The sequence below is a fragment of the Pseudorasbora parva genome, chromosome 5 (genome assembly GCF_024679245.1).
Source record: "Pseudorasbora parva isolate DD20220531a chromosome 5, ASM2467924v1, whole genome shotgun sequence".
Lineage (NCBI taxonomy): Eukaryota > Metazoa > Chordata > Actinopteri > Cypriniformes > Gobionidae > Pseudorasbora > Pseudorasbora parva.
Window position 1 is genome coordinate 15,047,135 of NC_090176.1, and position 16,131 is coordinate 15,063,265.

Here is a 16,131-nt window from a genome sequence, read left to right on the forward strand (position 1 = left end):
TGAAGTGTTTAGAGCTTTTTAAACGTTAAGAACATTACATTGCTGTCAAGGAAATACACATTTCATAGTCATTTTCAAGTTATAAATCATTTTCATTCATATAATTGCCATGAGAGCGCAATGAGGCTAAACGTGTTTGCATAGCAACGTGATGCTTCCTGCCTGTTTGTCCTACAAAGGATGTCTCGTTTTAATTCTGATTGAGGACACTCCGTATACTGCATCCTTCACATGATGTGTCCTCCAGAGGACTCAGCCTTCGAAATGAAATGAAATGAGACAAAGCTACTGCTAAAAGAGATTAACTATAGAGAATTCAGGAATGAGCATAGTTATAAAATCCTATATCAAAAGCAGTAAATGTAAAGTTAGCAGCATCATTACTGTTTTGTTGCTGACTAGCTTGATACAAGTATAAATATTGTCATGAGTCTTACCAGTCTTTCCTGCCCCGCTCTCTCCAGTAATGAGAATACATTGGTCTTTATCTTGATCCCGCAGGGACCGGTAGGCCTCATCTGCCAGAGCATAACTGAAAAAAGAGAGAGAACATTCAAGTTAATTTAACTTCAAAGCAAAACGTTAATTTGAAATTAGGCACCTGTCTTCAGTGTCCTGCTGAATCTGTATCAGCGATTTACTTCTAGACAAACCATCTACACCTGTTATTAACATACTGATCGAGAAATCGAGAACACTTTCTGATATGCTGCGTTAAGAGGACACACAGTGCTTGGTTTAGAGGTGGAAATTGCCAGTGGATTGGCCAGACACCAGGGATTCAATATGTTTAAATGGATTAAAGGGGAGCTCAACTGGTGCAGCTTTAGAACCCATATTTTTTGTTCTGCTTTGGGACCCAGCAGTGACCCAAGACAGTACCAAAATTGCTATTCAAACGCAAGGACACAAAAAATGTCCTTAGAATTAAACTCAGAAATGTATTCCTCTTTATATTACATAAAAATAATACAATAAATAGCTACAAAATTATTAATCTCTACATCCAATAATTCACTGAAAAACACTGTGTGTGTGTGTTTTTTTGTCTCGCTGTGCACAACTTCTCTTTTTTCGGTCACAATCCTCCATCAGTCTGTTGAATCATTTTGCGTTGTATCAAATTTTATTTTTAATGATGGACGCATCAGCAGTTGACAGCACTTGAGAAAATTCCTCAGTTTTGAGGAAGATAGAAAACAAACAGGATAGAAAACAAACAGGATATATCTTCTTCATTAAAGTAGATTAATTCGACATACATTCCAGGACAGTAAACAATAGAAAAGTGGGTCATATCCTATAACCCAGTGAGCTCTGTAACAGTGATGTAATTGTAAATGATTTGTTTGAATAGGAAAAGACAATAGCAGCAGTGTCAGTTCACATTTGTATGGCATAGGCTGTATGTAGGTTCTTGGCTGCTGTAGACACTAGGCATGAACACGTCCATAACTGAATGAAACTCTCCAGACTGAGTGATCAGCTCTAACTAAATTGGCCTAAAACAGTGCTAATTTCAACCTATTTTATTGTACCTCCCAGTTTCCTCACAGTCTGTACTTTTCAACAATCATTACTTAGGAATTTTCCAAAACCACCACTAATAATAGGTCTGATTTTAAGGGAAATGCTGCATGTAGTTCCCCTCCTTCAAGTCTGGATTCATCAGATTCATGAGCAGCTATAGTTGTATACATACAGTCAGTGTACAAATATAACAATGATAAGGAGCTCCAAGGTGTTCCAAGATGAATGGAATAGATGTAATACTTGTATGATATATGTTCATGGCCATGACAAAATTGCCTTATCTGATGTGGCATGCTGTACATTCAGAAACTTGAGAATTTCACTGGAATGCCCTTAAAAGTCAAAGGATGTCAAGACATCCAAGATGTAGGTGTCTTTGTTTCTTCAGTAGAACACAAATGAAGATTTTAAACTCCAACTGTTGCGCATATATAATGCATGTCAATGGAATGTTTTTCTATGAGAGCCCCTATGAGAGTAAAAAACACACACATACCAATCCATATTAAAGTGTTACTTTAGCAATTAGCATATGGCTTTGAATCAGTAGAAACCCTGGAGTATATTCAAATGATTGTGCTTGAGACAAGAGATTTATGCATTTTATTTCTGGAAAAATTCCTCCGATGACTCAAATTGACGATATTTGCATCATCTTTTGAATGTTTTCATCTGTTGAAGTGTTTTAACTTCTCAAATTAATTTCTATGAAAGTTAAGCTTCCAAAAGGTATGAATTGAAAATGTACCAAACTGAACACGCGTTGTGAATCATCACGAGAGCTCATTCAGCTCATTCATGAAGGTAAATGTAATCTGACTACTGCAGCGTTTGAGCTGTGACACTCACGTGGCAACTCACTCATTATATTGAAAAGGCACGTTCAGTATTTAATTGTAGTGTCTGTTCTCCAACTTAGTCACAGTAATCCAGTAAGGGTGGCTTTGGGAGTGGCCTCACAGGGGACGTAGGCGGTTTCAAAAGTGTGCAGGATGAATATGCTGCCTTCTATGATGCTTTAGTAAAGTCAAAACCTACAAGTAAAGCCAAACTAGATGGTCACATCACACACATACATATAATATTATTATAGAATAGTACTCACACATACATACATACATACATACATACATACATACATCGGAGATCAAAATTAGAGAACAACATACAATTTCCTAATTTTCAAGGTCACTGCTTAGTCCTTTTTGAAATTATCCTAACAGGAGCAAAAGGGCAGTTTTTAAGCATTTTTCACAAGTTAAATATATTCTGAAATACAGTATATACAACTTAAATAAGACAATTGAAAAATAACGCTGGTCAAGTGTTAATCTGGCACTTTGGCTAATTTCCGTAATAATCTGGCAAACCCTATTTAACTTGAAGCAAATTTTCCTTGACTTTGCAAGATGGCAAGCCACTCTAAGTTTACTGAAAACCTACGACACCAGGTTGTCCAGATGAAGGCCAAAGGGATGACCCTTTCAGCTATCGCAAAGAAGTTGGTCATTCCAAATCTGTAATTTCTAGAATATTGAATCTTTACAAAGATACTAATTCATTCCAGTACCCAAAAAGGTACGCAAGACCAATGCATGAGAGGACAGGACAATGCAGAGACTTTCAATGTGGAATCGGTTCAACACTGCAGCTGGAATTACTCGCTGAACATAGTAAGGATCTATTTTGCCATACAGTGTCTTGTCTTTTAAGAGAATTCAGACTGAAAGCTCACTCTGCAGTGACCAAGGAGGGAGGAAGTGGCACGGTTTTGGGGATGTTTCTGCAGCAGGAGTTGGGCCTATTATACAGCTACATGGCAGGACCTCAGAACCTGTTTATCAGAACCTCCTTCGGCAACATGTGGTTGCTTCACTGCGAGCATCTCCCAAACAGCCCACAATTTTTATGCAAGACAATGCCCCCAATCACACTGCAAAACATATAAAGCAGTTCCTTGAAAGTGAGAGCATTGAAAAAAAGAAATGGCCAGAGTCTGACCTAAACCCCATTGAAAATCTATGTAAAATCATTGGCGAAAAAGTTATGGCTAAGAAACCCACTACAGTTACCAAACTGTGGAAGAGACTGGAAGAAGAGTGGACCAAGATCACACTGGAGCATTGTGAGAATCAAGTGTTGTCCTGTGGCTGCAGATGTGCTGAGCTCATTCAAAGTAAGCACCTCCTTAGTATACTTCCTACTAATGTATGACTGCTGTAAGCATCACATTTTAGTTGTAATGTTTGTTTTGTGCTGCATTGGTTATTGTGATCACTGTTTTTGACAAAAAGGTTTTTGTTGAAGTACCATGGCATTTTGTAAAACATGCTAGCAGAACAATGGTATACCCACAGCTAATCGTCCTTCAAACTTCAAGCAATGAATATCAACAATATTTCTGAAAAAAGTCTAATGTTTCTAAATTGTTCTCTAATTTTGATCTCCATTGTATGTATACATGTAAATATGTAAATGGTAAATGGACTGCATTTATATAACGCTTTTAACAAACCCCATGGCCATCCAAAGCGCTTTACATCTTGCCTCACATTCACCCATTCACACACCGACTGCGGTGTCTGCCATGTAAGGTGCCATCCAGCTCCTCGGAAGCAGCTGGGGTTTGGTGTCTTGCTCATGGACATCTCGACACTTGTTCAGGTGGAACCGGGGATCGAACCACCAACCTTCCGGTTTCTAGACAACCTACATGATCCATTGAGCCACTGCCACCCCATGCAGTGTATATATGTATATAAACTGATCACAAGGGCAGGAACACCCAAAATACAGCCAGAATAAATGCTGTCAATGCTGTAATGAGTGTGTGTGTATATTTTATATTATATATAAATTTATATTTATATTATATTATATATATATATATATATATATATATATATATATATATATATATATATATATATATATATATATATATATATATATATATATATATATATATATATATATATATATATATATATATATATATATATATATATATATATAGTCTTGTTCAAAATAATAGCAGTACAATGTGACTAACCAGAATAATCAAGGTTTTTCGTATATTTTTTTATTGCTACGTGGCAAACAAGTTACCAGTAGGTTCAGTAGATTCTCAGAAAACAAATGAGACCCAGCATTCATGATATGCACGCTCTTAAGGCTATGCAATTGGGCAATTAGTTGAATTAGTTGAAAGGGGTGTGTTCAAAAAAATAGCAGTGTGGCATTCAATCACTTCAGGTCATCAATTTTGTGAAGAAACAGGTGTGAATCAGGTGGCCCCTATTTAAGGATGAAGCCAACACTTGTTGAACATGCATTTGAAAGCTGAGGAAAATGGGTCGTTCAAGACATTGTTCAGAAGAACAGCGTACTTTGATTAAAAAGTTGATTAGAGAGGGGAAAACCTATAAAAAGGTGCAAAAAATGAGCTGTTTAGCTGTTCAGCTAAAATGATCTCCAATGCCTTAAAATGGAGAGCAAAACCAGAGAGACGTGGAAGAAAACGGAAGACAACCATCAAAATGGATAGAAGAATAACCAGAATGGCAAAGGCTCAGCCAATGATCACCTCCAGGATGATCAAAGACAGTCTGGAGTTACCTGTAAGTACTGTGACAGTTAGAAGACGTCTGTGTGAAGCTAATCTATTTTCAAGAATCCCCCGCAAAGTCCCTCTGTTAAAAAAAAGGCATGTGCAGAAGAGGTTACAATTTGCCAAAGAACACATCAACTGGCCTAAAGAGAAATGGAGGAACATTTGGTGGACTGATGAGAGTAAAATTGTTCTTTTTGGGTCCAAGGGCCACAGGCAGTTTGTGAGACGACCCCCAAACTCTGAATTCAAGCCACAGTACACAGTGAAGACAGTGAAGCATGGAGGTGCAAGCATCATGATATGGGCATGTTTCTCCTACTATGGCTTTGGGCCTATTTATCGCATACCAGGGATCATGGATCAGTTTGCATATGTTAAAATACTTGAAGAGGTCATGTTGCCCTATGCTGAAGAGGACATGCCCTTGAAACGGTTGTTTCAACAAGACAATGACCCAAAACACACTAGTAAATGGGCAAAGTCTTGGTTCCAAACCAACAAAATTAATGTTATGGAGTGGCCAGCCCAATCTCCAGACCTTAATCCAATTGAGAACTTGTGGGGTGATATCAAAAATGCTGTTTCTGAAGCAAAACCAAGAAATGTGAATGAATTGTGGAATGTTGTTAAAGAATCATGGAGTGGAATAACAGCTGAGAGGTGCCACAAGTTGGTTGACTCCATGCCACACAGATGTCAAGCAGTTTTAAAAAACTGTGGTCATACAACTAAATATTAGTTTAGTGATTCACAGGATTGCTAAATCCCAGAAGAAAAAAAATGTTTGTACAAAATAGTTTTGAGTTTGTACAGTCAAAGGTAGACACTGCTATTTTTTTGAACACACCCCTTTCAACTAATTGCCCAATTGCACAGCCTTAAGAGCGTGCATATCATGAATGCTGGGTCTCATTTGTTTTCTGAGAATCTACTGAACCTACTGGTAACTTGTTTGCCACGTAGCAATAAAAAATATACTAAAAACCTTGATTATTCTGGTCAGTCACATTGTACTGCTATTATTTTGAACAAGACTATATATATATGTATGTATGTATGTATGTATGTATGTATGTATGTATGTATGTATGTATGTATGTATGTATGTATGTATGTATGTATGTATGTATGTATGTATGTATGTATGTATGTATGTATGTATGTATGTATGTATGTATGTATGTATGTATGTATGTATGTATGTATGTATGTATATATATATATATATATATATATATATATATATATATATATATATATATATATATATATATATATATATATATATAGTCTTGTTATTTATATATATATATATATATATATATATATATATATATATATATATATATATATATATATATATATATATATATAAATAACAAGACTATATATATATATATATATATATATATATATATATATATATATATATATATATATATATATATATATATATATATATATATATATATATAGTCTTGTTATTTATATATATATATATATATATATATATATATATATATATATATATATATATATATATATATATATATATATATATATATATATATATATATATATATATATATATATATATATATATATATATATATATATATATATATATATATATATATATATATATATATATATATATAAAACACAGCCCTATACCACTCTCTGGGTTGACATTTCATTCGGTAACATTAGGCAGTTTTGATGTAAATGCTGTTTAAATGTTAGATGATCACAATATGTTATCGCAAGTTTCTGCTGCTTTTTTACCTGTTTTGATCTGCAGATTCTGCACTCTCTGCACTCAAAATAGCCCCCCCCCCCACCATATAACAGTGAAATCATAAATTGACATCGAGTGTTGTGCTGAATTCTAACAACTTGCCATTATTACCCCACCCCCCCTTGAAACTGCTACCTAACCCCACCCCCTAATCTTAATTCTACCCTTACATTTAATCCTAAACCTACCCATACTGGGGATTTAGAGAGGTAATAATTCGGCACAGCACCTGTAAATTCTGTCAACAGCAGGGATGCATTGTGTGAATGCCGAAAAATTCTATCAATGTATACATTCCTTTTTTTTTTCCTTTTTTTTTTTTTACCATGCTGTTAATGTTGTACTTACTGTATTTGATAGGAAATAAACAGTGACACAAGGGTCTTAAATTGCTGTATTTTGTTTGGGTGATCCCTTTGCTTATCCTCTTAAACTCCAGGGCTTTTTTTTGCGATTTTTGCCTGGATTTGGCCAACCCAAATTGAAAAGTTTTCCATACACACATACAGTGGTCTAAGTTCACAATTGGTGTCATTTTACAGAAAACCATTTGAAGTTACATAAAACACTGCTAAAAGTGATAAACATGTAAGTATATGTTCTCTAATCTGTAATAACCCCCCCAAAAAGTTGGTGCTTTTTGATTTTGATATATATATACAGGCCCCGTCCACACGGACGGGTTTAGCTGTATACGTATAAATTTTGTACCGTATCAGCATTTTGTCCACATGGATCCGGCGTTTTAGAAGCATAAATCCGATATTTTCTGAAACCGGGTCCCAAAGTGGATAAATCTGAAAACGATCATCTTCCGTTTTCATGTGTACAGCGAATCCGTATATTTTCTGAAACGGTGATGTCATCACACTACGTCCAGCACGGTGAAAGAATTAAGGGATACAGCTACGGGCACTGGGCATGCGCACATCAATATCGTGTCATTTAATTAACGTATCTGCATTATTGTAAGGGTATGTATTGGGTTGGGGTAGGTGTAGGCATTAATAAAATAGCAAATGTATTTGTTGTTATTTTATTGTGAGATTTAGCCTCACCTCCGACCACTGCTATACCCCTTCTAGCAACAACTCTTCTCTGTTTTTAGTGTATTTCTGTGGCAGAATTACAGCGCCACACTCTGCCCTGGCATGCAAACTACATCGTTTTTAGTCAGTTTCGGTAATCTTGTGTGGACGCAGATATTTCTTGAAACGAGGGGGAAAAAAAGATCGGATTGGGAAAGCGCTGGCTTCGAGTGGACGGGGCCTCAGGCCCTGTATGCTCTATATGGTTTTGACAGTACCACCACAAACAGTGAGCAACCGTGTTCCTTAAGGCCTGATCTGGGATCAGTGATTTCTGATGTGCAGCTAATCTTTCAAGTTCACACAGACTTTCTTTCTAAATCGTTTAATACGGTCAGTTCCACCACTGGCCGTCTTGCTGCATCAGTGAATCAAGCCAGTGACTAAAACAATCAACTTCACGTCGTCAACGTCACAAACACGACATCGACATGAATACAGTAAGAGCTTCTGTTGAGCAGCTTGATGGCAGTTTGGACAAGTGTGCACTGCAGATATGCGTGTGATTTGACAGATCTGAACATTATAAAGTGTTCTTTGATGGCTCTGTTAACCCCAAACAGTTTTGTTAGGGGTTAACAGCTCTATGTAGTTTAATTACTTAAATTACAGACTTGTTTTATGCTACTAACATGAAACAAATCTGTTATGTAAATGATTAACTAATCATTAGTTAACCCCCCCCCCACCCCCTGTGAAAAGCACCATATAAATGAAGGTGACTTGACTTAGACCTTAAGACCTTTTTTAAGGGTTAAGATGCTTTCTGAATTTCTTTTTTCTTGTCTAGTATTTATTCTTTAATTTTAAGAGGAAAACAACCTTTCTAAGAATTTTCTTAGAATTTTGTCACTAGGAACTACTTTTTGCAATAAAATGTTTCATGAATACGGGCTCAGATTCCCTCTTTCAAAACCAACAATGTTTATGTTAGTATTTGGAATACTCACTGGTGTATCTGACCATTCAAGCATGCTGTCTGAGGCATACTTTATTTACAATAAAAAAAAAAACACATTAATATGCACCACACGCTTATTTAACTGCATAAAATAGGCCTAGATTATTTTGTTTTTATGCTTTGATGAAGAATTGCTCATATCATCATTGAAAAAAGATTATATTCCACAGCTCTAGTAGTCACTATATAATGTTACTTTTAATTTGCAACTTCATACAGAACAGACCAAACAGTCCCAGTCGATCCAAATAAATATGAAACTCATTTAAAATGATTAACTTTATCTCTGCAAATGCCTGTCAGACAGCAAAGCAACTCTCTAGGTTTTGGAATAGAGCCTTCATTTTAAATAAAAAGATAATAATCTCTTAGGTATTATTATTAACACTCCAAACTAAATCTTGAATGAAACAAACTGACACTGCACAAACTGCAATCAGAACTAAACCCAAAAATATGGAGTCCATCTGATGCTGGTTTGGGCTCTGGGCGGAGGTCTGGGAGAAGAAAAGTGAAGAGTAGGAGACAGAAATGGAATGGGGCATTACATCAACACAGAAGCGTGCACAGCCTTAGAGAGCAGATGTTTGAGCTTTGTAAGGTGGCCAAAACGCTCGACATGACCCAAACAAAAGAGAAGCATAATACAATTGCCCAAACCCTGACAGAGGAACATGGGAGGGGACAGGGTACCATTGAAGGAAATTTGCCAAAGTGGCAGATCTGGACCATCGGGACGCTTTAGGCTGTCCCAGCATGCACTGCAAAACCTCTTTAAGTGGTGGCGGGTCAATGTGAATATGAATACCTTAAATTTGAATATGAATGGGCCCTTTAGGCTTCCACAGTCAGTCTATAAAGAGCAATAAAAAAAGACAAGAACTCTTCCAATGACAAAAGGGAGGAGACGCGTGTGTGGTATTTGTCCTGAGCTAAAATTGAGTTTTGGTTTGCATTCAAAGGCCAGGGAATCATTAGATGTTCTTCGAAATGTCTTCACGCCCTGCCTGGAGCCACACCATGTGCGGAGAGAGAGGAAATTAAGAGTAAAGTGAGAACATCTGCAGTTAAACGTCTCTGTGCAATAATCACAAGGTCAGGACAGAGGGGTCAGTTTGCTAAGTATAGGGATCCATTTCTACTGTATACACACATCATTTTGTCTGATAGAAGACTTAGAAATCTATTTCTTTGAAGCATCCACATCTGACCAGGAGCTGAATGAGAGCTTCATGATGAATGGAGGAGGGACGGCCTTAAGCACATGGCCTACAGGAGATTGAATGATAATTTCAGTTTGGTTTAAGGCTGTGGTAAGGCCTAAATCCGCAACATGAGGCACACGGCAGAAAATACTATGTTCCTACCACCCATAGTTGTACATAAAAGGGAAAACTGATCACAAGGGCAGGAACACCCAAAACACAGCCAGAATCAATGCTGTTAATGTACAGAGTTTCTGATATTGAGATATATATATAAAAAATGTCAAATGTAATATCCAGCAGACAGCAGACGATTCAGTCAGTGAGTCATTAGATTAATTCAAATCAATAACTATTTAAATGATTTGGAGTCTTAAAGGGTTGACCCAAAAATGGAATTTCTTTCATTAATGACTCACCCTAATGTCATTCCACACCCGTAAGACCTCTGTTCATCCTCAGAACACAGTTTAAGATATTTTAGATTTAGTCCGAGGGCTTTCTGTCCTTTGAATGTAAGTGTATGCCCACTTGCTGTCCACATCCAGAAAGTAATGAAAATATCATCAAAAGTAGTCCATATGTGACATCAGTTGGTTAGTAAGACTCTATTGAAGCTAACAAATACGACTTTATTCAGCATTATCTTCTCTTCCGCGTTTGTGGAAGTTTGTGGATTCAAACGGTCGTGAATCAGCAGATTGATTCGTGATTCATATCGTCAATGTCACGTGATTTCAGCAGTTTGCCAGTTTGACACGTGATCCGAATCATGATTCATGACCGTTTAATTCTTTATTTGAGGAACACAGAAGAGAAGACAATGCTGAATAAAGTCGTATTTTTGGTTATTTTTGGACCAAAATGTATTGTCGACTCTTCAAAAGAGTCTAACTAACCAACTGATGTCCCATATGGACTACTTTGATGATGTTTTCATTACCTTCTGGACGTGGACAGCAAATGGGCATACACTTACATTCAAAGGACAGAAAGCCCTCGGACTAAATCTAAAATATCTTAAACTGTGTTCCGAGGATGAACAGAGGTCTTATGGGTGTGGAACGACATTGGGGTGAGTCATTAATGAAAAAGATTACATTTTTGGGTGAACTAACCCTTTAATGTCTTCAAAAGAACTGCCTTACAAACACAATTCATTTACAGAAGGTAGACATTCAAGAAACTTCTTTCAAAAGCATCAAGAAAATAAGTTAGTTTATTAATATTGGTTCTCTGTAAAAAAAAAAAAATAATAATACATTTAAATAAATAAATAAATAAATAAATAAATAAATAAATAAATAAATAAATAAATAAATAAATAATCTGTAAAATTATGATAATTTTTCAGTATTTGTAATGTGTCAACTTATAAATGTGTTATTTATTATATATTTATTTTCATGTATAAATTACATTTGTTTGTTTTTTTCTGTATAGTATTTACTTCAACACAAAGGTCAAATGTCAAAATGCATAGTAACAAAATAATGATTTGTAACTCAGCACGCTGATCCCCTCGTTGAAATAGGATATCCATATCTGCTTTTGAATGAGCGAGTGGAAGTAATGTTTTCCTTCTTGTGGTGGAATGATCATAGTCTGCACTGGAACAAACAATGGACCACGGAAGCCCCGGAGAAGTAAAGCCGGAAAAAAACAAGTGCATTCAAACAGGTGGCCACAAACACCTCAGCTGCTTCCTGCACAAATATGGCTCTTGTTTTTTAGACTTCAGTGTGTCTGAATCTACATGCACATGTGGAAGCTATTGCAAAGCCTATGAGAGTAAACAGCCAGAGGATGTGATGTTTTTCCATATTGAGAGCAATGAAATAAGACAATATAAGAAATAAGACAACTGACTCTGAACAGTTCAATAGAGGCGTTTTTCCCAAGCCAAAGCCTTAATTTAAAGATGTGACAAATATTGGGATTAAGATGAGAGGTCGACTATCCATTGAAGACTTTAACCTAACAGTACAATTGACTTTACATAACTGATAACTGAACAAACAAACAAACTCTAATCTTCTATTTGCTGAGTGTTTTTAGCACAAAAGGTATATGTCGTCTTTAAACAATAAAGTGTGTGAGAGACCTACACATTTGGGATCCACCTCCTTCAGCCCCTTCACACCCTCAGGAAGTATCAAGTTGGTCTGTTTTTAGTCACCCTAAACCGGATGACTTTACTGCTTCCCTCTATCTGCACTGACTCAGCTTTCCTGACGTCTGCGCACTGTATGTTCAGTCATGTGTCCTACATCTGTGCTTTAAGACTTATGTAGACTTACATTTAGGCAATCAAAAAAGCTGTCTGTTGAAAGCATTTTAAGGGAACATGTATACCTTCTTTTGGTTGCAATGCATGCATCCTTTAAGTGGCTGCAGAATGCATTGAAATGAACTCAGTGGAAAATAAACCTATCCGGATATGCCAACTTCAATACTATATCCTGAAAATAAATAAATAAATAAATAAATAAATAAATAAATAAATAAATAAATAAATAAATAAATAAATAAATAAATAAATAAATAAAATACCACTGCCGAGATTTTGAAGAGAGCATCAGATGAGACACTTTGTATCATGAGGCCATGTGGGAGAAGTTATACATTTCATTCATACTGCACACATTGGCCCTCATTTATCAATCTTGCGTAGAAACTGGTGTATATGTTGGCGTAAGATTATGCTTACACTCCTCTCATCGCCTGATTTATGAAGCTGTGCGCACCTCCGCAGGTGTACGCAATACTTGCCCTTGATAAATGCTGCGGCTGAAAACTATCGTCAGAATAACACGCCCCTATATATTCAAGTCTCCGCCTCCCCCACGCCCTCATTTTACACCATGGACACACGGAAGACTGCAAAGAAGCGAAACTTCTCCGACGTGGAGATCGGGCGTGCTCAATCATCTCACTATAGTCCACTAGTCAGGGCACTGATTAGGACATAAGTCAATGGGCTGACTTCCTGATCAGTGCCCTGACTAGTGAACTAGTGAGATGATTCTTCATGTGTGCCCATCGAGACCAACAGGGAAGTGGAGAAAAAAAAAAAAGTTTTATTTGGGAGTTTAAAGAGTGGGATTAAAGGCACCTACAAAAACAAAATATGGACCCAAATTACGAGTACTGTTAATAGTGTGGGGGTTGAGAAGCGCACTCCAGCAGTTTAAATAGCTTTTAGGATGATAAATTACCTATCAAAATGCATTATTTTACAGCACGTTTTGTAACAATTAGCATTTAATTTCGTATCACGGCACATGTATTGGGGAGCACAATAGTGATGATGATGTGACATGGAGTACCATTCATTCACATTAATAATTACATGACAATTTGTAAGATTCTTCTTCATATTATTATGATTTTTATTCTTAATGACGCTTGTTATTTAAAAGAAGAAGGTCGTTTTTATTATTTTGTCATTATTTAGTCCCAGTCCGTGCGCAGCTGCCGGGCCAGGCGGGCCTGAAACGTAGAGATAAAGCACACAGGCTCGCGACTGGATACATATGCCTACAAATCAAACGCTGTGGTAAAGTCACACAAATTAAAAATTGATGTTCATGTTGCACAAAAATAAACACTGAATGTTGATGTTGTGGTTTTTAACAGTGGGTCATATAGCATATCTTTGTCAGTGCGTTTTGTGGTGTTAGGAATTGTTTTCTGCGCATTTTCCCACTAACTCAAACGTGCGTACACCACCTCCTGAGCTGGCGTAGGATTTGAGCGTACCGTACGCCAACGTCCATATTGATAAATCTCAAAGTCACCGTGGTTTTGGATGTACGCAAGGTGTATGCTGGAAATTTGGTGTACGCACTTTTGATAAATGAGGGCCATTGTGAAGGTTGTGAATGTTCTTCATCTAATACCTACTCAGATAATAAGCAATTTTGGACACAGCTAAAGAATAATCCATCCAAGATTGCAGACAATGGAAGATAAAAAAAATATTATAAATACACTTCAATGCATTTAAAGAGCTTAACATATGGCCTATTTTACCTATTCTTCATGTGTGCGATTACTAAAGTAGCTGTGAAACAGAAGTTGTGACAGACCATCTTGTAGGGGATTTGTAGGGAAAAGAAAAAGTAGTATGGGGACTTAGTTCTATACATTGGATATTAATATGAGGACTAGGGTTGGGCAAATAGACAGTGCCATCGACCATCGCTAATGGCTGACAGACATTATGATGTTGAGCCAAGTGTCATGAGATCTCCCTCCCGCTGCCCGGCAAATAATGAAGTTGTTCCCATAACACAACACAAATGACATTAAAAGGGTCATATAATGGTACATGCACTTTTACAAGTTGATTGTATGGAAATGTGTGTTGGCAGTGCCTGTACACAACCATCCTATAATGATAAAAATCCAAGTTTTTTTTTTTTTTATTATTTCCTTATACGGTGTTCTGTTCTTGGGTGTAATAATGAACACAGCATTCATTTTGATGTTCCTAAATCCAAACCACTGAAGACACAGTGGCTGAGTTGTTTTCAAAGGGAATATTCCCCCCGATCAACGTCAAAGCTTTCATGTTTGTGCGTATCATTTCTCACTAGACTGCTTTATAAACAAGGGTCAGTATAAAGCAGGTTTTGCTAAGAAGCTGCTCCTGAAAAAAAGGATCGGTACCAGCTATTCGTGTTCCTGCTGCACCTCCAGAAGAAGTGAGTAGTTTGAAACGCTTGCACGCTTCACGATGAAAGTTTAAGGGGTAAGTTACATTTCGGCATGCTTTCCATGCATGATGTTCTCAATATAATTCATAATCCCACGTTTATAATGAACAACGCTTTATGGTTAAGGTGTTATTACAATGTGGTAACACTACACTAAGCTTACTTTTAGTAGATGGTTTATAACGGTGTCTGTTACAGTAAAAAAAAAAACTTTAACATCAATCTGTCAATGAACTAACGTATACACATAGCTTCGTATCTCACTATGCTAATGTTTCCCTGCCAGTACATAAATATAGATCAAAGTGACATTAAGTTAACCAACCATTCAGAAACATCCTGTTTGAGCCTTAATTGTCGAATTTCGTTGGAGCTGTCATCTTGTCCCGGGTCCGACTCTAGATTGTGTCAAAACGCTCCACAGAACAGAGGGCCGGGGTGAGCAAATCTCATTATTATTTAAAGCCGTATGCAGTGATATGGCTTGCTGAAAACGGAGCTGTTTTTGACCAGGTAAAATGTGGGTTCTCTTACAATACTAATGAGAATTTTTGAATTAAAATACATTACAAAGTTTTCATTTAGACACTAAAGATTCATACTAACTTGAAATTAACTTGAACAAAAATGGCATTATATGACCCCTTTAAAAAAGCTCAATGAACAATTTATTCTCTCTCTCTTCAGACGCTCGCCACATTAATGGAGCTTAAGCTCACACGCAACCTCCCGATGTCATTGTCCATCAAAATGTTTTACTGTAGACATTGTCTGATGCCAATTTGGTAGACATCGCCCAATCCTAATATGGACATTCACTCAGAAAAAGAGGCAGATGAACGTGAGCTCACAGGGGTGGGTTTAAATGCACTAAATGATTGGATAAGTCTTAAATATGTCACCATAGAGAAGTTTTTTTTTACTGGAAGGTCCAGTAATTAAATTTTGATTACACATTACTAGGTCAATTAAGAAATAAGAAATGACATAAGAAAAAAAAAAAATTGCACCGATGAATTGCTTGGATCTATAACCTGCATTTTGAAAATAGGTGAATTTTTATCTCATGGTACCTTTAGGGAATCGTGGAGTAAGCTTAGCAACATTCTCAAACTTATCCAAAGCTGTTGGAATCAAATGCATGTTGCGGTTTAAATAAATCTTAAAATGCTGTCTAGGCAGTTATAAGGCGGCTTTTGGCGATGCACAGGA

At 36.5% G+C, this 16,131-nt stretch overlaps 1 protein-coding gene across 5 annotated transcripts in view; it reads right to left on the reverse strand.

Annotated features, from left to right (window-relative positions):
- The window catches only part of myo1b (myosin IB), a 103,622-nt gene that overhangs the window by 55,673 nt on the left and 31,818 nt on the right, over nt 1-16,131 (reverse strand). For all 5 annotated transcript variants that reach the window (XM_067443287.1, XM_067443288.1, XM_067443286.1 and 2 more), the window contains exon 4: nt 438-532. In XM_067443287.1, the coding sequence (XP_067299388.1) occupies nt 438-532 (95 nt within the window). The remainder of the gene's footprint in view (nt 1-437; nt 533-16,131) is intronic.